General features: G+C 39.0%; 1 protein-coding gene across 7 annotated transcripts in view; it reads right to left on the reverse strand.

Annotated features, from left to right (window-relative positions):
- foxp1b (forkhead box P1b) overlaps positions 1 to 26,878 on the reverse strand; it is a 413,548-nt gene that overhangs the window by 61,021 nt on the left and 325,649 nt on the right. For 5 of the 7 annotated variants that reach the window (XM_067998895.1, XM_067998899.1, XM_067998894.1 and 2 more), the window contains 3 exons: positions 24,429 to 24,518; positions 13,271 to 13,427; positions 11,103 to 11,298 (listed from right to left, as the gene is read on the reverse strand). In XM_067998895.1, coding sequence (XP_067854996.1) covers positions 11,103 to 11,298; positions 13,271 to 13,427; positions 24,429 to 24,518 — 443 coding nt within the window. The remainder of the gene's footprint in view (positions 1 to 11,102; positions 11,299 to 13,270; positions 13,428 to 24,428; positions 24,519 to 26,878) is intronic. The other 2 variants (XM_067998898.1, XM_067998900.1) reach the window with 1 other exon arrangement.

Here is a 26,878-nt window from a genome sequence, read left to right on the forward strand (position 1 = left end):
ATAGACATGAGCATCAACTCAAACTTCAAAACAAAATGAAAATGATGTGAAATTTTTGCAGGAGATTTTTATTTTAACCAGCATTGCAGAAATGTATTTTTGTATATTTCGCAGGGAAATAATGTAGCTTTGGGCTTACATTAATACCTATTTCTCAATTGACCCTTAAGAGAGTTACTCTGAATGACACTCAGATAAACTTAGAATTCTGCATTGGTACATGCCTCTGGACTTCAATCCATGTGTGGATAGACACAGATGACATACTAATTATGTGTTACTGCAGTGACAATGCTTGCCTGGAAAATGTGTCACTGGTGGAAGATGGACACTGCTATAACTCCAATCCAACACTGCATAAATACCAAAGTCATAGCCACGGCCATAGGGGTCAATTTGACGGTAATAGGAAGGAGTTTCAGTTAGATGTTTCACACCTAAATGGAGTGCAAAAGATTATTGTTCTGTTTCATTTCTTATCTTACAGAAGCAAGAGCATTTAATCTTTTACCTGGGGTTGGAACAGTTTGATCTGCAATGCTCCTCTATGATCAGCTGACAAGAATAGTCCTTCTTTGGGGCAGTAACACTGCTGCAAAGTACTCCATTGAGTGTCTCACCCATGAACTGCAGAATCTTGCAACTCTAACCAAAACTACAGTTCCCCACATTAAAGTTACATGCTAAACAACTATCATTCATCTGCTTTGGATTGGACAGTCTGACTTTTAAGCAGGCTACCCAGGAATTTCTAACATGTAAACTGAACACCAAAGGAAAAGATTTCCTGTGAACCAGGTGTAGCAAGATCAAAAATTTGTTCCTTATAAACAAGATTACGATTTCATAACAGCTGACACGTAAACAAGATCTTCCATCCAAAAATATGTCGATCCAAACAACAAACACATTTTTCCACCTATTCATGACCATTATTTTCCAATCCTCCCTGGCTACAGGCATGGTGCCGGAGGATTGGAGGACTGCTAACATTGTACCGTTGTTTAAAAAGGGAGAAAGAGATAGACCGAGTAAATATAAGCCAGTCAGTCTAACCTCAGTGATAGGCAAATTATTGGAATCAATTCTGACGGACAGCATAAATCATCATTTAGAAAGGCACAGGTTAATAAGGGCAGTCAGCATGGATTTGTTAAGGGAAGGTAGTTTCTGACTAACTTGATTGAATTTTTTGAGCAGGTAACAAGGAGGGTCGATGAGGGTAACGCGTTTGATGTAGTGTATATGGATTTTAGCAAGGCTTTTGACAAGGTCCCACATGGCAGACTGGTCAAAAAAGTAAAAGCCCATGGGATCCAAGGGAAAGTGGCTAGTTGGATCCAAAATCGGCTCAGTGGCAGGAAGCAAAGGGTAATGGTTGAAGGGTGTTTTTGCGACTGGAAGGCTGTTTCCAGTGGGATCCTGCGAGGTTCAGTACTAGGTCCCTTGCTTTTTGTGGTATATATTAATGATTTGGACTTGAATGTGGGGGGGCTTGATCAAGAAGTTTGCGCATGATATAAAAATTGGCTGTGTGGTTCATAGTGAAGAGGAAAGCTGTAGACTGCAGGAAGATATCAATGGGCTGGTCAGGTGGGCAGTAAAGTGGCAAATGGAATTCAATCCAGAGAAGTGTGAGGTAATGTATTTGGGGAGGGCAAACAAGGCAAGGGAGCACACACTAAATGGGAGGATACTGAGAGGGTTAGAGGAACAAAGGGACCTTGGAATGCATGTCCACAGATTCCTGAAGGTAGCGGGACAGGTAGATAAGGTGATTAAAAAGGCATATGGGATACTTTCCTTTATTAGCCGAGGCATAGAGCATAAGAGCAAGGATGTTATGCTAGAACTATATAAAACATTGGTTAAGCCATTGCTTGAGTACTGTGTACAGTTCTGGTCACCACATTACAGAAAAGATGTGATTGCACTAGAGAGGGTACAGAGGAGATTTACGAGGATGTTGCCAGGGCTGGAGAATTTTAGCTATGAGAAAAGATTGGATAGGCTATGGTTGTTTTCTTTGGAACAAAGGAGGCTGAGGGGAGATTTAATTGAGGAATATAAAATTATGATGGGACTAGATAGAGTGGATAGGGAGGACCTATTTCCCTTAGCAGAGGGGTCAGTGACCAGGAGGCACAGATTTAAAGTAATTGTTAGAAGGATTAGAGGGGAGCTGAGGTGAATTTTTTTCACCCAAAGGATGGTGGGGGTCTGGAACTCACTGCCTGAAAGGGTGGCAGAGGCAGAAACCCTCAATTCATTTAAAGAGTACTTGGATGTGCACTGGAAGTGCTGTAATCTACAGGGCTACGGACCAAGTGCTAGAAAGTGGGATTAAGCTGGACAGCTCTTTTTCAGCCGGTACAGACACAATGGGCTGAATAGCCTCCTTCTGTGCCGTAACTTTCTATGATTCTATTTTATAATGTGGAGGTATTATTTAAAGGTTTTCAATGAATTTGCCGCAGAACAAAGAAAACATCAGAACTTGAGCCATTTCCCTACCACTAACCTTTGTCAATCCTAGTCCCATTCAATTTTAGATTTAGAAATAACTGTCAGAATTTTATCAATCACCTTATCCAACACCTTGTGTTAATTATGACCCTGAAATTCCACAGGGATTCTCCTGGTCTCCCACCATAACTTCAGTGGAACTCCCAGAGAAACAATGTAAATGACAGTTTTGAGCTCTTTCCCTGGGGGTTCTGCTGGTAGGAGAAAAATTTTTTTAAGAACCAAAAGACTTGCATTTATATAGCGCCTTTTATGACCTCAGGACATCCCAAAACACTTTATTGCCAATGAAGTACTTTTGAAGAGTAGTCACTGTTGTAATGTATGAAATGCAGCAGCCAATTTGTGCACAAGGTCACAGAAACAGCAATGGGATAAATAACCAGATCATCTGTTTTTATGTATTGGTTGAGGGATAAATGTTGGCTAGGACACCGGAAGAACTCTCCTGCTCTACTTCGAATATTGCCGTGGGATCCTTTACGTCCACCCAAGAGGTCAGACGGGGCCTTGGTTTAACGTCTCATCCGAAAGATGGCACCTCCGACAGTCCACCACTCATTCAGTATTGCACTGAAGTGCCTGCTTAGATTATGTGCTCAAGTCCCAGGAGTGGGGCTTGAACTCACAACCTTCTGACTCAGAAGAGAGAGTGCTACCACTAAGCCAAAGCTAACACCTAACTGGGAACGAGAACTCCCATGAAATTTCAGGGCCTTTGTCTTTTACCAAAAGTTTAACAACACACAGTAACAAGCTTACATCTTGATGACTTTTCATCTGTACTGCATTTCCAAAATTAAAGTTGGCATCAAGGGCTAATTTTCTGAGTACATGCTGGCACCATGAAACAGCATATCGGAAAATTACTCCCCACCACTGGACAAAAAGAAAAAACAAGACACCGCCCCTTAAGTCATAGTTACATGCAGCTAAATCTTCAGATGGAAATATTTATCCTGACTCAGCTGATAAGGAGCAGAAGCAACAACAACAGCAGCAGTGGAAACACAATATGCAACTGTAATAGAAACAGCAACAGCAGAAACAGCAACAGCAGCAATAACAAGAACAATAGCATTTATACAGTGGCTTTAATATAAAAAGTGTCTCAAAGTTCTTCACAATAGAAATAAATAGAGAAATGGATACCAAGTCATGGAGGAAGAGATAGAAGAAGCGACAGAAAGCTTAGTCTTCTGCTGCCTAGGCTGCGCACTCTTGAATTCCCTCCTTAAAGCCCTCCACCTTCCTCTCATTCTTTAAAGCTCTCCTTAATACCCACTTTTGACCAATTTATTGATTCTTTTCCTTACATCTCTGTAAAGCATCGAGGGATGTTTTTCTATATAATTGCAAGTTCTCAATGGGGTTTTGCGTAAGTTTTTCAAAGTGGATGAAGAAGTGGTGAGGAGGAGAGGTTTAGGGAACTTGTTATAGAGAGTATAGCTGATGTAACTGATGTTCCACCACAAAAGGTGGGGTGTAGGGAAGGAGGGATGCACAATAGGCCACAGTCAGAGGAACAAAGGATGTGGGAGGGGATATTAGGCTGGAAGAGTTTGCAGAGATGGGACCACGTGATGGAAGGATTACAAGATAAGGATGAGAATTAAAAATTTAATGTGCTATGGAGGAGAGGAAGCCAATGCAGGTTATGGAGGTTGGGCGAGCGGACTTAATGCGGGAGTGGATACAGGCAGACGAGTTTTGGACATGTTGGAACTTTTGGAGGATGGGAGGCTGTTAAGGCATTCTTTGGAATAATCCTATCTAGGGATGAGTCAAGCAACGATAACAATTTTTACAACAGAGGGGCTGTGCCAAGGGTGAAGGCAGGCAAAGTTGCGGCTGTGGAGATGTTGGTAATGGTAGAAAGTGGGGTTTGAAGCTCAGGTCTCAGTCAAACAAGATGTTAAAAGTTTTGCATGACACGATTCAGTCTGAGTGTGGGGTCGGGGACAGAGTTGGAGTTTGTGGTGGGGGCCTAAAATGGTGCTTCAGTCTTCCCAATGTGCAACTGAAGGAAGTTGTGAGTCAACCATGACTTGATGTCAAATAGAGAGTCTGACATCATGGAGGCGAGTTGAAGGAAGCAGAAGGTAGAGCTGGGTGCCACCAGCATACATATGGAAGGTGACCCCATGCCTGCGGATTATGTCACTGAGGGGCAGCATATAGATGAGGAAGAGAGGGGTGCTAGGGCAGGTCCTTAGGGAAACCCAGAGGTGATAACCTTAGGGTGGAAAGAGAAATCATTGCTGGAGATGCACTGGCTACCTTTAGGGGAGTAGTGGAAGTACTCTATTGCAGTAAGATGCTATACTTCCATGAACGGTACCATTTAGTTGCCATGTTGGACCTGATAAAATGCACCACAAAAGCGTCTGGCAGTCTTGGAGTCAGCCAGTGCTGTTACATTACTCAGAAACTACAATCAAAGTAAAGGTCCAAAGCATTTTGCTACAAGATTACTTTTATTTTCAACTGAGGGTATAGTTTAAAAATATAATAAAATTGTTATAAAGAATTATTAATAACAGGCAAAACTAGGATGAAACTGCTAGATCAAATTGTTTATTTTTGTAGATTCAACTTGAAGCAATTATGTTTATTAAATGTGATATTTTATTCTCAACTAATGGAAATTGAATGATTGTTAACCCAAAATTACGATTTAGTTGAAATGGAAAAAATAGGAGGGAGCAGAATATATCAATTTAGTGAACTTCCATCTTTCTTTCATGTCAGTGCAACATTTTGCCACAGTGTATTTCAACAACAGTTTTTATATGCAATCTTCCATTCTTAAGGGACAACCAAAATTATGAACCTTTATACAGAGAATTATGAAGATCATATATTGAACAAAAGACAAATTAGAAATGCCAATATCTAATCACGCACAATAAAATAAATATGAAAGTAAGTTAAACTGAACGGATTAGAAACCTATTTCATAACATTGTTCAGAACAGGTTGGTAATGGTTAAGGATCTTCCTTTGTATATACTACACTGACCATTCCACCTGCAGGCACAACTCCAGTGCCTTTTGCAGAGTGGGACAGACTGCCATATGGACTCAGACAGCTTACAATCTGTACAACTCTGGACTACAAGTGCCTAGGGGTCTGTCCTATATTAGCACCACCTGTGCTATCAAATCTCTTTGAGAGTCTGAACTGGCCATCAGGGTCTTAAGAACATATTTCATATTTTCAGCTGGGTCAAATGCACATCAAGAGCTGCTAGACTTCAGCTAGGTCAAATTTATTTTGATTTGCCAACTGAAACTGCATTATACTGACAAAACAAAATATACTCTAGATGCAGATAAAGCTGTACCACAAGTATTTAATTGAAGGTGTTGTAACAGCTTTTCTACAAAATATATAATTACTTTTAGATATATTGCATAACAAGTCATAACTGCAGTGTAATCAAAAACTGCTGAAGCATTCACAAAAGTATTCAACCATACTTTTTCAAGAGAATCATTTCTAAAATGACAATTACACATTAAGAACACATATTATGATTTAATAGATCTGCAAGCAGACAGATATTAAACTCACAATGCAATATTTTGTCTATCACATAAAATTGGTATAAGTAGGAACATCATTTAGAATTCTTTAAGAAAGTGATCTTTAATCCAACAATATTTTTTCTAATTCAAAAATCTTTTAATGATTCATACCTAACATGCTTTGCTAAAGAATCCAAACTGAACAAAATTAGGCATTCAGGAAATATATTTAGTAAAAATTTATTTGGACTCTGCAGAACAGGAGTATGAAATCAAATGTGAAAATGTCAGAAAAGGCTATGTAAAATTAAGCTATGTGGAGTGCAACGTGTATGTACTAAATTTTAATCATCTTGAACACTCATGATTATTTAAGACATGCATTGTAAAAAGGCAATATCTGACCTCTGAGGTAAAAAATGTAAAAGATCAATTTTAATATTACATTATTTTATCTCTTCTGACATATTATACCTTCAATGTTCGGATCAGCAATATTCAATGTGTACTTTTTTCCTATTCACTATTCTTATTTCAACAGCTGTTGTGATCAAGCAGCAGCTTTGTTCAGTCAATAGTAATATACAGTAAAATCACACACCAGTGCCCAGTGACATTCTGGTATGCTTGACAGAACTGATATAAATAACTTCACAAAGTGTTTTTTCTTTTCTAAAACCATAATAATAACTATAATAAAAACTATTGTACATAATTTTTTGAAAAAACAAAATGTACAATTTTAATGTAATTTGTATTAGCTCTACTGTTGCCTTTTAGATATCTACCACAGAATCATTTTATTACTTATTTTTAAAGGCTTTGATTTGAACAATGCCATTCACCACACAAATGATGCAGAAATGTTATTCCCCCCCTTTTTTTAGAACACCAGAGGATAAATATCTTCACACCACAACACGGATGTGGGTCTCTACCAGCAATCTCCATCAAACTGTTTTCCTCCCATACACTCAAGGGTTTTACCCTGAATGATTTAATTATAATTTTCCTTGTGTAAGACAAATTAAAGAGGAGAGTAGGAGTGTCGTGCCAAATCAGATTATTTATCTCCTTAACAGATTGCTGCAGCTCCAAAGCCCAGAGCTGCTGCTGATGGATGCTGGGTGGAATATGGGACAAGTTCTCCTGTTCTGTCCACAACTGAACAAAAGTGATGATTTTTCTAATGTTCCTCTAAGAATGCGTCAATGATGTTCTTCAAGAGTCCTAAGGAAGTTGTCTTTACTTGTAACAGCAAAAAGCAATCTGCCCCACTGACAGGTTGTTTGCCCCTGGACTTGTCTTCATTTATAATGGAACTGAGCACTATTCAGCTAAACATGGAAAGTTTCATGTGTCATGTGAAATCTGGTCAGGCACCACAATGCCTGACAAGACTGCAACTAGAACCCTAAATGCATCTGTGGGCACCCTTCCTCAGCTATTCATGTGCCCTACTTATGGACACAGCTGTAATTCAATCATTTTGAACAAACGGATAGCACACACCTACCATGTACAAAGTAGAAGAAAAAAATCAAACTAAACTGCACATTACTTCCTCTCTGCCCTGAATTTATTGTAAAATTTAACTCCATTTGTTCAATGTAATCAATTAATTGTGAAGCTAATTTTGTCAGAACAGAGCCCATTAGTTATATTACAAAAATAAAAATTGATAGAAGGCTAAATATCATCTTATTTTTTTCTCTGAGAGGAGGTTGGGATCCAACTTGGATATTTCAGTTCAATGCTTGGTACAATTAAGCAGAAAGTTGAAGCATTAAAAAGCAATAAAAGCTCTAAGTAACATTATTTTGTGTCATCAGTTCCTATAAAATGAGAATAAATGTAAACTGTTATTTTATTTCTGAAATAAAATCTTATTCTAAATTGTAAATTATTTTTATGCATCAGTTACATAAAAAGATCTCGTGTCCGAAATTATGAATTTTTGGTGCAGAAGTGGTGCAGCGCTGGCGTAGTGGACCAGAATTTAGGGAGTAAGTCAGATCTGCCAGAGTTATATCTGTTCTAAAATGCACACTAAATTCCGGTAGAAGTGGCTGCTGGCAGAAGATGCACCTACCCCCAAGTGGCACATGTTTGCAAATGACATAATAATAAGGGCAAAAGCTCCTGGCCAAGACTAACTGGGTTATGTACACCAGAGTTAAGTTAAGTTATACCAGATGTAAGCTTGTAGAAAAGGGGTAAGTTACCTGCATGATTTGTCAATCCAGAAAGTGGTTGAGTTCACGGGCTTTGAATGTCTAGAAACTTTGTCTAAAACATCAGCTTCGAAAGATAACTAAGGGATGAGGAGAGCAGTGACGCTTGGCTACTCTGTGGTATCATTAACCTCATGGGGCCATGGTGGCCCTTGTCACAGGGCTTCTGAGTCCCAGGAGGACCAGTCAGCAGGCTTTGTTGGCACTGCAGGTGCATATGTATTCTGCCACCAACATGAGCAGCTCTTGTGAGGGGCTAGCTTGAAAATTAACATGAACTGTCATCAGGAGAGAGGTCAGCACCATGAGAGCAGATTCGAGCCATGTCACGTGCTAGGTCTTGGATCTGAGTGCCTACTAATCAGTGGGAGTGCAGATGTGAGGGAATCAGTTAGATCCTACACACCCTACGAAATAGTGCCAAAAAAATCTCTTGGAAAGTGGTTGCCATTGTTGTCACCAGACAGTCCCCCAAGGTGATCAAAAACATCGTTGTCGGATACACTGACTGGTCTGGAGGCCTCTCTGTCTGGGGTGCGGCAGATGCAGATGTTCATGGTGCCTCCACTTACTGCAGTAGTTCCACATTGCGTTCGACCTTTCTCAGATATTGGTGTTGTGAATGGCATAGGATTGGTTTGTGACCTCTGCTATATGTCTCAGGTCCTCTAAGATTGTTCTCAATGCCTCCATGTGAGTACAATGGCCTTCCAGTATCTTTCTTCTTTGAGCAGCAGAGGTCTGAGACCGCAGACTTGGGAATCAGGGACTGACTTCAGTAGAGCTTCCACTCATCATTGTCAGACCCCATTTTCATCTTTGACTCTTCTGTTACTGTGAGGGTGATGAATGAAGGAGTGCCACAAATATAAAAAGATTGCAAGGAAGGGTTGGGACATCAGACAGCTGCCTTGGCTGCTCCGGTGAGGTTGTCAAGCTTCCTCCTGTACTGCAAAAGAATCCTGGGGTTCAAAGTGACACTTCCTGCCACAACCACCTCCTCCCCATTCTTGGCAGATCTCTAGCCCCAAACAGACCATCCCCGCTGCTCCATATCTCCAATATGAGGACATGCAGGTCGGCATCCTGAAGACTGCTGTTGTTTCTTCAACCTGGCTGCTATCCTTCTACCTCCAGTGCTATCATTGCCCCTTTAAGCAGTAGCAGGTTTTACATTCTGCTACTGCACCATGTTTCTCGGTATTTTCTAGCCCCTTTCCCCTCCTCACAGATGTCCCTTCCCCCCCACTCGACTCTCCAGTTATTTTCTGTGCCCCCTTCTATCTAGTCCGTGCAAATTTGGAGTCTTAATCCAGCCGCTGCACTACTTTCTCCAACGCCCGCCCACCCCCCTATCCCCACCCCCATCTGAGACACCGAAGGCTGCATTTACACAGTCTGCACGCCTTTGCCGATTTAAATTGGCTGACCCCACAATTTTCTGGCTGGGTAAGCGTCACTATCTGAATTTTGGGCCCCTATATTCTAGAAACTTTGATCGTATTAGGAGAAAGATCTTTAAAGTAAATATCAGGATATCCTTTTGCAATTGTTTTTTCTTGATTATTTATCTTAAACATATACCCCTGTGATAAACTTTTTCAAGCAATTTTTCAAAACTCACCACAAGATAGCTGGTGTTCTCACTGGGCTGTCATCTTTTCCAAATTTGTGAAGTTGTGCTTCTCTGTTGCTCATTGAAAGCAATGATAAGCATGGTGGGGGGATGGGGTGAAGGAAAGGGAGGAGAAAAGAGAAACCGAAGAGAGCTAGTGCTAAGTAGCAAAAATTATGATGGGGTACCCAATCAGGAGACTAGTCATTTTATGATGTGTTTTTGAAGAAAATGTTCATTTTTATAAATAATCAAAATAAATAAATAAGGCTGGATGTATTTTTCACACAAGATCTTTGAAGGATCTTATCCTGTCTTTCGGGTGAGAAACTGATGTCATATCTACCTCCTTAGGTGGTCGTAAAAGATCATCTAGCACTATTCAAAGAAAAGCGGAGGGTTCTCTCTATTGTCCTGGCCAACATGCTTCCCTCAAGCATCATCACCAAAAATGGACTATATGGTCATTCAATCATGCTTTTTGTGGAACCTTGCTGTGCACGAAGTGGCTGCTGTGTTTGCCTGCAACACAACGTCAGCGCATCTCAAAGGTAATCTATTGGTTGTAGTGCGCTTTGGGATATCCTGAGGAAGTGATAACACAAATGCAAGTTCATTTATTCGCTTTCATGTAATACAGGCTCTTTCAACTTCAAGTATAAAAACCTACCGAGCCATAGGTGAGGGGTAAGATAGTCTAATGTTGCAATGTGTTTTAACTGGATTCCAAATACTTGTTTTGAAAACTAAATTATCAAGCATCACTAGATAGTTTGTCATCAGGGTCTCTGCAGCGCATTTTGCAACACAAGATATATTCTTCAAAACATGGTACAAGTGGAAGTCATATTTGGCGGGGGGGTGGGGGGTAGCAGGAGGAAGGTCATATTATTGTGGCACTCTTTTTCAAGAAAATAGGACAGCAACAAAACCATCTTTGTCCTAGAACATTACGTTGTACAGAATCCCATTAACATTGCATGGCTACTTACCCACACAATTCTTCTGAGGTCTCATTTTTTCATATAAAAAGGAAATACTAGCAGGATAATCAGGCATCATTACACATAATAGGTTATGATGAATGGATGGACATACCACCAGTCAGACAAGTGAGGGCTATAAAAGGACTTATAAGATAAAACAAATTAGTTGGATCAGTGGTGGACGTTAAACAATGTCCTATTAATGCCTACCATTCCCTTTTTGGAGTGTGACCCGTTGACTGTCCGTTCATCAGGGTTACTGGTAGTGAGGTCTTAGGCGGTGCTGCAGGAGAGCAAATTGAACTAGTGGAAAGGTCTAGGCTGCCATTTTTGGTTATACTTTCTTCCATTATGTGAGCTCCAGTCACTTCTTTCCACAGCTGCTGCAGTTCTGTTGGAGTCATGCCTATGTCAAACAGCAATAGCCCCATATTGTATAATTAGATCCATGAATAGCAGATTAAACCTTTTTCACACACTAATTAAAAAACCAAAGTGTATGTAAACAAGGTCTGATGTTAATTAGACAATTCTTAACTATATTCCTATGTGCTGCAATACTTCTAACAAGACACAGTGTAACATGTTGTATGTTCTGTTAGTGTTGATAATTAAAATAAAATTCTTCAGATGTATGTAATAATTGATCTGTTCATTTTACCACAAATTGCAACATAACCAAGGCCACTCTGCATATTCACTCTCCTTTTGAAATCAGAGCACTTAGTTATTATCGCAGATATTTTGCAATACATTAATGGAAAATACATTCATCTTTAAATATAAAAAGTATAATTGAAAATAATGTGCTGTAAATGTAACCAATTCATTTGCACCACATTCAAAGGCCTTTTATAATTTTACTACAAAATTAGAATATTATGTCAGTAATTATTTTTTAATCACCTGTCTTTATCATTAAAATTTTATTTCACTCAAAAACCAATGTGGAAATTTGAAAGCGGAAAGCAAAAAACCTGCGGTTCTAACTATACTTTAATTACAATCACAATTAAATATTCAAGCACGTCAGATCAGCAAGAATACTAGGTCAGAATCTAATTTATTACTTCCATTTTGGGTGCTAGGATTGGATAATAATCTCAAAGTGATCAGCCAAAATATCTTTACTTTACTAAACTATTGCTAAAGATTTTAATTATGGTAGCATTGGAGAGTGTAGGTCTAATAAGGCAATAGACTCCAGAGAGTGTAAGTGGTTAAGAAGTGTGAAATGAGACTGATAGGATTTTTACATGTTCTAGGCAGATAGTTTGCATATCAAAGAATTGTAAATTATAGCAGGACTGTAGAACAACCTTCCCAGTATTAGCCTAGCAATAACAACTAGCAAATCAACTAGGAAGAAGGTCATAACACAGATTGTCCTATTTCTTTGCACTGTCCTTTCATTTCCAAACATAATACCAGAAATATTAATTTTTAGCAAATATACTGAACAGGACTGCCTGTGTGGTAACAATTACTGCCACAACTGACCTCAACTGCACTGTTTGCATGGCTAAAACAAAAGTGAATCGATAAGCTTGCTGATAACACGCTACTGTGTAGGGAAAATAGATTGTCACACTTTTTCTTTAATCAGATTAGCCTGAAAAGGATCCTCTATGATGGATCTTATTCTACATTTATTTCATTTGTTTTTAAACACATTCACTACTGTTCTTCATTATAAAAAAAATGGACACTACTTTGAAAAATGTATGTTGTTGGAAAACGTGATTGATTACTGCTCAAATAACTCAATTTCCCAATCCCAGGTAGTACTGGTTAAAAGACAAACATAGTTGCTCAACCTTTTTTGTCCTTGTACCTCTATGCCCAGGTGACCATGTTCAAGCAAGCATAAAGTTGATTTAAGGTTCATAATGACATCAGTTTTGGGCTATTATCACAGTGATAAAAAATTGCTTTGTATTTCTGCCTGCCCAAACTCTCAGTTGCTTTCCAAAGAACCCCAGTTCCACAGGGACAAATGTCACTACTATTAGTTTACTGCACCACTAGAACTGTACCTCTGAAGCCACTCTGTTTAGGTTCTTTGGTCAATGGCTTGCAGATAGACACCCTTAGGCTTTAAATATGCTTCTTAAACACCACAGGAACAGCTAGCTATAACATACAACTATTCAAATCAATCAATGACATGGCTGCTGAATTACCTAAGGGTGTCCCTGATGTGTTGCTGCACAGATTACACTTCATGCATCGTCACATTCATAGCTTTCATATTATACGCTGGTGTGCCCTGTCACTGCTCAATTGCCCTCTCCTGAACAACTTAACTGCTGTGGCTTTGCAGTTCCCATTTGTGCAGCCCAACTCAGAGGCCTGTTTTAAAAGGGCCTGGCACTTACCTTGTGCCAATGTTTGCAGAGAGAGAGATGGCTGTCCGGGCTGGACTGTGAGCAAGCCATGGCGCTGCATAGTCATGATGTGCTGTTGCTGAAGTTTCTGCACCTGTAGAAGCTGCTGTTGAAGGGCTAACTGGTGAGCAGCCAGTGGCTGTTGCTGCTAGAATGAAATAAAAAGTTGAGATTCTGGATTAGAGATAAGATTCATTAGAGTTTTGATAATTTCATTTTTTCTAAGAACCTTTGCACTTGATAGCAATTAAATTAATTTAGTCTTGGAAATATGGGTGACCTTCCATATAAAGTTGATCTAACTTAAACACTATTCTAAGTGAGGTCACTCAGATCTAAGGATCACTACTGTGAGTAAAATATGTACTATTGAGGAGGTTGATTGAGCTGCAAGTGACTGTGATCACCTAAGAATATCATAGCTTCCACAGTAATGACATTTTTTGAATAAGATTAAATAATCAAAAGTCCTTCCAACATTTATTTTTAACCTATTTATGATACACATATATGTCCTTCACTAAACTAGCAACTTTTTTATTTACAAGACTGCTTGGCTTGCAAGCCAAAATTCCTGTTGAAAATGTTCCTTTAAATAAATGGAAAAGTCAAACACTTGGATAAGAAAAAGTTAATTTAATGTTGTTAATCAGCCATGACAAAACATGAAATAACTTACTAAATCATTCATAGAAACAGCCTCTGGATTTTAATTACAGACATTTATAATTTAGCAAACAGCATCTGACTTGAATATTGGTACCCCAACACGTCATTCAGTTTCACAAAGCCTTTATATTGATTGGGCATATAGTACTGTACTTACATTTATCATTTTTACTTTTTGGAATTTGTTTCTGCCCACCCCCCATTTAATTGATTTAACTATGCAATTGATTAAAAATACCATTAACGTGTACACCGTTTAGCTAATTTATACTAATTTTGCCATGCTATTTAAAGACATATGCAACAGGTTTGCTTGTAGTTGCAGTACTATATAAATATACATGCAAAGTGCAGTTAATACAGTAGTGTTTATGTTTTGTTGAATTATATTTCCACATCTTGTAATTTTATTAAAATTTTGCAATACTACAATATGAATTTAATGTAAGTTGGAATGCTATAATGTAAAAAATATACAAAAAAGTTGCCCTGAGTCAATAGCAAATGTGGAAAGTCAATTGATTGAAGGCTAAATATTACTAAATACACAACATAAATAATTCTTTCCTTACATTAAAGTCTAATTAATCACAAGGAGGAAATTGAAAAATGGCACAATCTCCTTGTAACTTCCATTTTGAGAATTGTTTATTTCTGTATTTGCATTTTTTAACACTAGTGCCTCTTCCCTGGCATTGCTCATGGTCAGTCAGAGGATAAACTGTTCTATAAAGATAAGTGTTATAATGCTGGATTCATTATTTCACATTTGCAATTTTTCTACCTGCTTTCTTTGTATTTGATTTATAAATTTTTTTATCTCCTCAGTATGATTTGTTAATGTTTTATGAATACTAAATTTGAGCCAATCAGATGCAAATGTGGCACAGAAGTTTGCATATGTACAAGTGTGAGAGTGAGATGAGGGGACACAGGGTTCAAACTAGTAATTAGTAGTTTATGATTGATGTCAGTAAGGTCATCTTCACACAAAGAGCGATCAATATATAGAATGGACTCCTGAATAAAGTAGTGATTCAAAAGCCTTGGAATCGTTTAAGAAATGACTGGATGTTGTAATAGAGGGATTATAGGATCGTTCTGGACAGATGTCCTAAGACGAACCAAATGGCTTTCCTCATCCGGATTTATCTTATGATCACCTATATGTATTTTTATAAATCAAAATACTTGACTGATTCAAACCTTTAATTTCAAGCCTGCGCATTATATTTTAAATAGCTCAAAGTGCTGCTGGGCTAATATTATGTCTTGGAGGTGCACTTTGATTCAATTTTAATTCTTAATGGTGTATTTTACATGTGTTTACACCTAAACTTAATCAGTGTGGTTTTATAGAAAATAATGGCTTTCAAATTAAATAACATGATTTAGTTTTCAAACTCAGCACTCTAAATGGAAGACTTTATGCAGTTTTGTACCTCATGTAAATAGTTAAGCAGTAAACCTCCATTAAAGATTTTGGATTAGAGCACCTATTCGAAGATGCTCTCTCTCATCTATCCAGTTGGACAGTGTAGGGGAAAGGATAGATATTCAGATCAGCAGGAGACTTTAATCAGGAGATTACTCTATTCTGTGTAAGTAACTTACCTTTTTCAAACCATGGTTCACTTGGATCAAAGCAGTGTTTCCTCAGTAAGTGAAAAAAAGCTTCTCTGTGCCTTGTAAAGGAGCAATCAGTGAAGATAAGATTGCTCAGCCACTCCAGGTCATGAGAGGAAGGTATATCAAGGCAGTAATGCTTGGTAAACGTATGGTCTCTGCTTCAATGGTAGATATCAAGATATCCTTAAACCGGGCTGCTTTGAAGCTGGACAATTAAGTGGCTATTGCTCCAGTAGAATGCTCTTTAACTACACTGGGCACATGTCCGTCTGTTAATTGGTAACCATAGAAAATATAGTCTAGTATTCATTCTGCAATCACTGGTTAATTGTGCATGATATGGTACGATCTCTGTACAAAACTATATCTAGGTAAAAGCAACATGTATTTCAGATTGGTAGGAAAAAGAGAGACTGTAACCTCTTAAGATAAATGGAATTTAGGAGGAAGCACTGATGTAACACTGCAGGATTACTCCATCTTCCAATTTCTAGAGATAAAGGGGGATTGGGGTAGATCTTGACTTTGTGCAATAGTGTAAAATAGGCGATAGTGAGTTGGCAGCCTGTTTTACACTATCCCGAAATTGAAATAAAAATTGGGAGAAATGTAAAACTGGCTGCCGATTTGCTATCACCCGTTTTACAATATCACACGAAGTCAACATGTACCCTATTTACATTACATCCTCAATGACTCATTTAGCTGACACCAATACCACTTCTAAGACATGAAATTAAAAATCAGAAGGAGCTTAAAAGAGTAATATCTAGGTTTGTGAAAAAAAAATCATCTCCTGGACTGGTCTTGATTGCCTGAGGGGGAGTTGGAGAGGAATTTTCCATAGTATTTTTTCCCTTCTGAGATTTTTCTCTGGTTTTTGCCTCTCCCAGGTGATTACATGGCTGTGGCGGGGAAGAGACAGGGAGGATGTGTTTAGTCATGATGTTCCTGCCATCATAAATGTGTGGCAGACTTGATGGACCAGCTGGTCTTTTCCTGCCCATCAATTTCATATGTTCGTAACTACCTTTAGATGTCGCTGTAGATCTTATATTCCAGGTCTCTTTTATGAACTGACAATGTCCATTCCCAGCCAACACTACTTTCAGATGGTCTTGTGATGAGGCTTGAAAAACTGAAATGAGCGCTGTATATACCATTATTGAACAGCAAGTAGTTCAGAATCATACAGACAGTACACTGAACAGAGTACCAAAATTTTCACAATAAGGAGGATATTTCTTCTATAGAAGGGACCCTTGTGGACACTATAATCTTGTGCACCCCAGTCAAAAGCATTGGATTTCTGTTATATTCAACAGCCATACTATTAGCTTGAGGCTGGATAGATCTGGGCACCAAACTTTTTTCCATCCCTCAAACTTAGAGGAGATATTTAATTTCAGAAAAAAAAACTAGTCTATCCAAAACCAAAAATAAGGCTACGGTCTATGTCTGTCAAGATCACTTAGGAGCAATGAGGATTACTAACACTCACTTGTCTAGCAAACCAGTGGAATAAAAAGGAATTGGGAAATATATACACAACAGATCTCCTTGCCAACAGATTGACAGCTCTGGGATCCAGGGACCTGGAAAGGAAGCATTTCGTATTTATGTCAGTCACTCATGTGTAGGTGATCTGGTAGCCCATTTTACTTTTGTGCATTTTGAAGCATATTCTCCTGTGTATATAAATGTCATATCTGTGTAGTGGTACTACATTATGGGAGGATTTTGCACCCCTTTACTTATTGATACATCCCACAGCTGCTATGTTGTTTACTCACACCTGCATGAAGTGACTTGCAGCATCCTGAAAATCTTGGAGTGTTAGTCAATTAGCTTTTACCACAAATGTTTTTATCAGTTTGTCTGTATAGGAACCTTGGGGGTGAAATTGAACCTCATTGTGCCCATTTTCCAGATAGAAAACTTAGTATTCTGCAGTGGAGGAGAAGGCTTAAGAGCACATGATATACAGCAGGCAGTGGGTGTTTCTTTTTTAAATTCTTTCATGGGATGTGGGCGTCGCTGGCAAAGCCAGCATTTATTGCCCATCCCTAAATGCCCTTGAGAAGGTGGTGGTGAGCCGCCTTCTTGAACTGCTGCAGTCCGTGTGGTGAAGGTTCTCCCACAGTGCTGTTAGGTAGGGAGTTCCAGGATTTTGACCCAGCGACGATGAAGGAACGGCGATATATTTCCAAGTCGGGATGGTGTGTGACTTGGAGGGGAACGTGCAGGTGGTGGTGTTCCCATGTACCTGCTGCCCTTGTCCTTCTAGGTGGTAGAGGTCGCGGGTTTGGGAGGTGCTGTCGAAGAAGCCTTGGTATGTTGTGGTGTACCACTACAGCACCAGCATAATGTAGGAGCAGTATATAATTAGGATAATACAAGTGGCACAACTACCCTCAACTTTTATGCCATGAGGCAACCACAATAGTCATCTGCTTTTTCATGCATCACTTCATTAAGGAAGCAACCGAATCCCAACATTGCCACCGATCTAAATGCACTCCAACAGGGACCAACAGCAGCCAAGGCAAACACATTCCTGCCTCCTCTAAATTACAGTGCATCATGGTTATGAATGAAGAGTGGATCAAGTCATAGAAGAACAGGAGAATGATGGCGAACAGCAACGAGCAGGGAAAAAGGTGTAGGAGGGTTTCTTTACCCATTTCTTCCACTGAGCTCTGCAGTCAGCTACCGTTACCTTCTATTTGGCATATTTACAATTATTTTTTTGCAGAGAACTGCTTATATTCACTTTTGGGGAATTAAGCGCTGATTCCTGGGTCCTGTGTACCAGGAGTGCAGGTATACACCTGCTATAAAGGGAACAGATCCTTTGGCAATTTCTTTCTGGCCTGCAGTTCCATGCTTTTCTACTTTTAGTGAACTGAAGTGCTTGCACTCATTTTCTGCACAAGCCTCATTAAGTCCCCAGATGTAATGCAAAAATATTTCTATTTCAGTGGTATTTGTGCCATGTTTGCTCTTTTTCCTTTGTGCGCTCATTTGGAATGGGAGCAAGGAAAGCTCCATTGACACCGGAGCTCTTAAATTGCCAAGGAAAGGTTGTTTTGCAATATTTACGCTACTTTTTCACTGCAGTTTTTTTTGTGTTAGGCTATTACAACTAATTTTTGAATAAGATTTTGTGGCTACCTTTTTTCACTCCTTAAGGTGAGTTTGCTTTCAATGCACCTCCAATACAGTATTTTATGGTTGAAGTGGTACAGGATAAAAGGGAGATCAGCAGAACTATCCCTTTAATTCTTTACTTTCCATACAAGAAAGACTGCAAGATATATTAAAATTTTAATGAGTTAAAAGTTTCCCTACATAACAGTAATCCATTATGTGATGTGCTTTAAGACATTTCAACGTGCTATATAAAATGGAAGTATTATTGTTATTTAATTAATTTTATTGAATTCTGCAGTGGCTGTCAAGTGTCTTATGTGTTTTGCTGCTGAGTTTGCCTCTTGTGTGCTGTGAACTTCTCTATACTGGTTCTGCATGAGTACTGCTACTAAATGTTCCTCTAGCTGAAGGATCCACTGGTGGATATCTTCATTTGTAATTAGCCCAGATGTTTCAGAAAAGATTCCAAGGACATGGTTGTCTGCACTGAAATTTGCCACTAGCAATGTCAGTGGCACCTGCAGTGCTGACCTCAGTTACACAGGCTAATAGGTACAGGAGGTGCATCTGGAGTCCACATTTCAAGATGTAGTCATGGCCAGTTTTAACTTGCATGGAGAACAATTACAGACAACCATGAGGGAAGGATTCGAAGACTTCATGGTGCCCAGAGTTCTATGCTCCATCAGAGGATATCTCCTCCAACACTGACCTGTCTGAACCAGTTTCACAAACTTTGTTTGGAATGTTCTAAGTGCAGGACTGTTGGTTTGGTCAGTAATGGACAAGGTACTGAGGTTATCATGACAAGCATTCTTCTCAAGATGCGTAACAACTCTACTGCAATTTTTAGTCTCATACATACCTTTTAGACTGACTCAGCGTGATTGGAATACAAGACTCACAGGGCTGGATTTTTCTCTGCTATCCTGCCCAAAATTGGACCATCGCCAGTGATCTTTCCTTGCTGCTATGTGTAAATGATGGTGGGGCATGCGGCTCCTCAGCCAATTTTGCTCCTGTTCCCAGTTCAAAATCACCCAATACACATCTTTGTAGGCCTCGGTCTCAACTGAGGTCTAAAAAAATGTTGGAATCATCATTAGGGCTTTTCTGCCCCCTCCCCTTTAAGTTCCTGGCCACGTCTTCTGGCATTGCAGTGGCAGTCCCACTGCAGCACCATCAGTATTTTGCTCCCTCGCAATGGCGGGCTGGGTATCGGGAATCCCATCAGGACCCTTGCATGGGAAGTGACCCCTGAAAATGGGCCAGGGTTGCACTGGTCTCGATGTGGGTGGAATTTCCACCCCACTGCACTAGCCCACAGTTTGTGAACAAGTTTTGGGAGCCACTCTCTAATTCAGAAGATGTACTGAGCTCCAATCTTTCACATGAAGCAAATGTTGAATTTGACTGTTGCCCACGGGAAAATCAGAAGACACCAAGGCGTTCATATTGTGGAAATTGGCACCAACTGTTGTTTCAGACATTTCTGAGTTCCATCCTCCCTTGGTCCAGCTACGATATACAGAGCAGCATTACCTTGTGTGTCACAACTCAGTCAGAGATGACATCATTCATATCTACCTGACAAGAAGCCCTTATCGCAACTGGTGCAAATTTCAAAGGTGATTATTGAGTATGCAAAGAAGATAGTGCTTTCTGGAAACTATGAAAGTTACAGAAATTTCTTCAAGGCAGTTTGCACTTTGACTAGAGAATATTCTTTAATATATCAGATTAAACAAAACTTTGAGTATATTGGACCAACCTGTAGCTAACAGCAGAAATGAATTAAATGGGCGTGGCACTGAGTGGGCAAATCTAGGAAGTTGCATGTACAAGTGATATCATGAAAAATAGCCTAGGAGAGTTCCAAAGCAAATTATTAAATGGCAGGCATGCAGTTTCTCTTGTTTTCTGGGTTAACTTTGAGTTTAATTTATTATTAAGTGAAGAAAACATAAAAGTGATGGAATTTATCAGTCACTAAAATCAATTTCAAATTTAAAAAAATAAAATGGACATTAACCTAGCATCAACAGGACTTTAAATGTATTCCTGACCTAAACAATTAAAATAGCGTTGAAATATTTAAAGGGTAAATATCAAAATACAGTCAGTCCCACAATGTGACCATCTTCATAAAGAAATAGCACAGCCATTAAAAATCTTAAGAACTATGCATTAAGTGGTATGAAGGAATGATTCATGCATTCAACATAATAAGAAATTCATGACCAAATAGAAAGATTGTAAAGCAATTTAACGAAAAACAGATTTGATAAGAACTATTAGTTACATCAAGATTATCGAAAATAACACCCACAAAACAAATTTCCCCCACATGTAGAAAAAAAGTATGCTCAACAGTGACGTTTGTGGTAACTACATATGATCAGAAAATTAAATAGACACATGCAAATGTCATTGTAAACTGATGATCTATTAGTAGAACATTTGCTGAAGCTTTCATCTATTTGACCACATACTACAAAAATATTCTGGGTATTGAGTCAAAACAAGAAGGAGAAAAGCAGACAAAACTGTATTAGTCAACACTCCCTTCTTCCCACTCCCAGTAGCAAGAAATTAAAGCTGCTGATTAAGGCATTATCTCCCTTGAAATTGGTGACAGTTTAGAAGACTTTGAGAAAATTAACCTTAAGAAAATTTGATTAAAAAAAACTCTAATTAAATTTTGGAAACTCTGACACTTGGACAGTTCTCAGCTTGTTTAGTTTCAAAAGGAACTTAGTTATCTGATGAGAAAAGACAATTTACAAAACGTGGCTGAAAAGATGGTAAACAATGTCAGTTCAGATTTACCTCCCCGCCAAGTGAGGTAACTACAAGCTCCTGAACTCTAAGAGCAAGGGCGTTATGGAACCTCAATGTTATGCAGTGTTTGGCATTTACTCTCCTACTCAACTTTATTTTTGTGGGAAATCTGTTTATGGGTTTGGGGTTGTACATGACCCTGGACATCCAAGTATGTTAAATTACATTTTAATGAAAAAACAGCAATAAATCATTCCATAACTTAAACAGGAAAGGTGAGATAACAAGTTTGAATACAAGCATGTGCTTTTCACATTTCTTTTAAAAAGGAACCCAGGTAAAATCCAGTGAACTATACTTAAGATATTAACATGGCATTCATAATGTAATGGGAGAGAGCCTTTGGCTTAATGGTAGCACTCCCAGCTCTGAGTCAGAAGGTGAAAAGTTGAAGCCCCACTCCAGAAAGCCCTGGCAAGTGAAGACTAGGATATGGGCTCTAAATATTGGGTTGACAGCAATGTGCTTGCCTCAGGACAGAGTGACCGCTGGCTCAGTGGTAGCATTCCTGCCTCAGAGTCAGAAGGGTTGGGTTTGGGCCTCACTCAAGACAGCCTCGGCGAGTGGAGACTGGAGCACCAGCGCTAAATACTGGATTGATGTCCAGCAAATGCACTTGTGTCTAATGGGTACGGGTGCCCCTCTCCCATGGTAAAGGGTAAGTGGGGCTCTTTAGACTTGGTCCTTGGAAGCCGCCGCCAAAAATAAATCTTTTAAAAATAGCTGAATACTTCTCTCGGCTCCACATTAAAACTGCGGGCTGCTGCCAGCCACTGCTTGTTCAACTCCCGAATGCCTCCCTCCCACCTCCCAGACTTATATGAAGCCCTCGATTTCATTGTCTCCCCCCACCCCCCGCCATTGACTGGCAAGCCTCGTGCTTGGGCACGATCCAATTTCCAGGCCCTCACGTGTGAGACTTCAGTTAGGACCTGCCCTAGGGCAGAATACAATGGACGGATGGGCATAATACGACATTCATGTTTACCAATAGAGAGGTGTGCAGACTATAGCATAAACCCCCTTTTCTAATGTATTGCTAGAATGTTATATTCTGTCCATCTACTGAAGAACAATTGTTTGGGGAGGCGGGGGGTGCAAGGGAAGGGGCAGCAGAACAAATGCCCAAGAATAATAATTCACAATGCTGGCTTCTATACAGACAAAACCTCTATACAGATTTCCTACAATAATTATCTGATTGATACAGAGATAATAGTGCTGTAACTACAATAAATGGAAGGAAATTATCTAACATCCATAATCTACCATAATTCATAACAAACTATGATGATGTTATCTCGATCATACCCAACAACTCTGGAAAGTCAATTAAAGTATTAGCTACACTAGTTAAGCATCTTTTTGGCTATGGATTGTATCTTAGATTATGTACCATTAGCCAAACTACTCACTTCAATTCAGTATTTATCTGGATTGATTGCTGTGTGCTGTTCCCACTTAACACGTTTGTCTATAGGAAAACTTAAACCATTGCTTTACAAATGAAAAGCCAGGATATAAAATGTACAAGACCCATTGTCAGCGAAAGAATTTAAAAGCACCAAACATGCTGCCAAACTGTACTCCCCACCCAGTTATCAAACACAGGATACAACCAAGTTTGTTTACTTCTTACAATTGAATGCATACAAAAAAGGTCCCTGCACAGCTCTGTTGTCAGGTCAATAATCAGTGTTGAAATACTGAAATATCCAGATAAACTTGTACCTCACTTCCCTCCTTCAAATACTTGTCAAAGGTCTACTTTCCTTCCCTAGGTTACTCCCCTTTAGTTTTATGTAAATTGTCAGTTATGCGATTGCTTCATGAGGCTTGCAATAGTAACCCTTTACATCTACAACTGTATTTTAAGCACTTTCAATTTTTTGACATGTTTCCAGTCCCATCCAAATCTTGCATAGGAGTATGTTCCAACAAAGCTTATCCATACCTACCTGATATTAAATGTAACAGAACAAATTAAAGGTTAATGAGACATGGCATTATCAAGCAAAACACAATGCCTTACATTTCATAAGAATGACATCAACAGTCTTTTAGTACTGGGATTCAAATATAGTGGTAAGGAGCTAAAAAAAAAAACAACTTTTGATGCCGAGAAAAGAAAGCTGCACTAAGTAACAACAGGGGGTTACGGCCTGTAAACCACAGGAGAAAAGCTAAGTAATTCCTATTCCACTTTTGATGGCTGTTAGAAATTCTATTTAAAAAAGCATCATCAGAAGGAGAAAGCCTCTTGAGATTACAGCCATTTCCTGTGATCATGCATAATGTGCTTCAAAAGTTGGTTTTCTACCAATTCTGTTGATCAATTGCACCTCCTTCAGACTCTCTTTTTTCTATCATGTTTACATCTGATGTGACTCAATGACAAGTGCTGTCTGAGCATGAGAAGCAGGCCTGTCATGTTGATTTATGAGTGCATCAAACTGCGACTTGTCCAAACTGAAGCTCACAGTTCATTAATTAGAGCGTCGTGACTTTGAAGACTACACTCAGACTGTGGGGTTTTAACATTTGCCTTAATTTATATGCTCTGAAATGTGTATCTCTAAGGAAAAAAACTGAAATTCCCCGTCTGTCTTTGAACTTCTTTTGACTACACAATAATCATTTCTTTGTCCATCATGAAGACTGCATCCCCAAGTCATTAATGCACATTGAATTGCAGCTGATGAGTAAGCCTTTCTGAATTAGAAAACAGAAAAGAAACAAAGCTGAGAGGCCACTGGTAGCCTTCACTACAGGCGTATCTCACAATGACATGCCTCTTCTCTCTCTGCCATTTCCATTTTAATTACAGCATATTACTCTTTTCAATACATATACATACCTCTTTAGTTGGTTTCCCAGCATGTTGTTGCTGCAGAAGCTGAAGATGCAACTGTTCTTGCTGTTTCTTATAAAACTCCTGAAGTTGTTGCTGTTGTGAAAAGGTTATAAAATAATTACATTAGGAAAAAATAAACATTTTTTTTGTCATGACATGGGCCTGCAATTTGAAAAAAGATACGCAGTCATGTCCTCTTATCAACACTTGTCCGACCTTTTGGATCAAAACTTGCCAATAAATCCTGCAGTGTATGAACTATTCTTAGCATTATCATTTCAGAACTAATCTGGAAAATGAAGTGATGAAAACATACCATTTTCCACACTAACTAATTAAAATATGGCAAGAAGTGACCTTTGTCTGTATGAAGAAAACCAAAAAATGTCTTTGCTGAGAATACATGGTTATTCACAGACCAGTCAATGTAATAATTCATAGGAGTAATTATTAGCAATTTTCTAAACAGGTCACTCAAAAGTGATCCATAAGCAAGAGCAGCCAACCTCCTCTAATATATTTGGCACAAGGGCAGAGCACCAGAATTAGTGGCATTATTTCGAGAGCAGTCTTACTGAAAAAAATGTGAATTCAATTAAAATCTGAATTTGACAAAAGCTCTATTTTCACAGGGAATTGAAGTCAGTTTTGATCAGCATAGTCCGAACTCACTCACTCTAACACTCTCCCTATTTGTGCTGCAGCAGGAAAAATATTTTCCACAGGGGAGCTCTTGATCTGGATTAGGGACTGAAGCCATCTGAAATGTGCATGATGCTTGGGGAAGCTATACCGTGCACAATTATTGATCACTGCAGAATACAACCCAGTGAGAGAAAACATTGTAGGCTACATGTTGAAAATCAGTTTCACTTAACATCAGCTGCCTACTTAGGCAGAATGCAAGATGCTAAACCAGTGGTTGCAAAGCACTTTTTAAAAAAAATCACTCAAGATAATTTGTAATATTTATTTGGTACAGTTTCATGCAAGTGATTACTAATTCAGAGTACATCGTGCTACTAATTGGGCCTAACAACAGTCTCCAGGGTAGTATTCAAATTATTTGCTGATTTAGAATGTTTGTCTAACTACTACAGTAAACCCTCTTCTTACAGCTTGTCTTTGGAACTATAGAACAATGTGTTATATGAGTAGCTATGTGGCATGGCATTTTGGTAAATTGAAGCATTGCACCACAAAAGTAGGAGGATGTGAGTTTAGGCTCACCACTCCCAAAGCAGTGAGCTTCCAATCCCAGATCATTAAGTTGGTGTAGGCAATGGGCAGAGGCAAGGTGTTGTGCCACAATGAGGTATTTTTGATGAACAAGCCAGACTGCTCTTTACCACCTCCTAGTAATCAGTTATCGGGCAGCACTGGCAAGGGGGATCATCAAAACTATCCCCTTGGCTGGGAATGCCAGAAGGGAATATCTAAAGACTGGAAAACAAAAACACAAAAAAAAGTTTAAAAAAAACATCATTCACACAACAATGCTAATCATATGTAAAGTGGTATGTGGCACACTAAGGAAACAATAACACTGTATCTACTGCTAGTCATGCATTAGTGGTTAGGGGATGGGAGGAATGGATGTCAATAGTCCTGAAACAGATTTTTTTTTTAAAAAGATGCTAACTTATGCCAAGATTTAATATCTGGGCTTGATACATCAAATCTGCATACGTGGATTATTGGAGATATACCAGTGATACTAAATGTTCTTAGCAGGGCTGTGAGGGGGATACCTGATAATTGGTTGAAGGAGAATCTTTAGCATATATTATGTTAGGGGATCTGGTGAGTGCAATTGGGGTGATTTTGCTAAGTCCACGGCCAGATGATACTGGTTATGCATTTTAAACCCATGGTGGCATGAAACCAACCCTGAGGGAGGTCTGATTCACAACAACACAAATGTGAAGCTCAGAAATCAGTCCAAATAGATTGCATTTCAGAGCTCAAATTTTGATTCAATTCTGGGTCTGATATGACGTCTGCAACACAGGAGAAAAATATGCTAAACAAGTAATGCTTGGACACGACTATACTTTGTCTCAAAAGGGATAAGGAGTACAATTACAGTGAATACTTTCTTCCTCTCTTGATATGTGTGGAGTTATGGCTAGCATTTTGTTTGAACACATGCTGCAGCATCAATTTTGTGCCAAATGCAAGCAACATTTGTGCGTGGGCAAAGCATAACCATTGATGTTTTACCTGTTTTTTTATTAATAAAGGAGTCATTAAAAATGTGTGCTCTATTAGAGGTTTTGGTATATCATGCAGGATTATACGAAGAAGCTATATGATTGGTTATTTTGGGAATATAAGTAATTACAGCATTACCGGAATAGAACTAAGTAAAGGAAAAAAGTAGCTACGATGCAGAATGCTACCAAGGTCTAAATGCAAGCATCTCTTCCAGTTGGATAGTTGCACAGCACATG

Source organism: Heptranchias perlo, chromosome 17 (assembly GCF_035084215.1).
Source record: "Heptranchias perlo isolate sHepPer1 chromosome 17, sHepPer1.hap1, whole genome shotgun sequence".
Classification (NCBI taxonomy): domain Eukaryota; kingdom Metazoa; phylum Chordata; class Chondrichthyes; order Hexanchiformes; family Hexanchidae; genus Heptranchias; species Heptranchias perlo.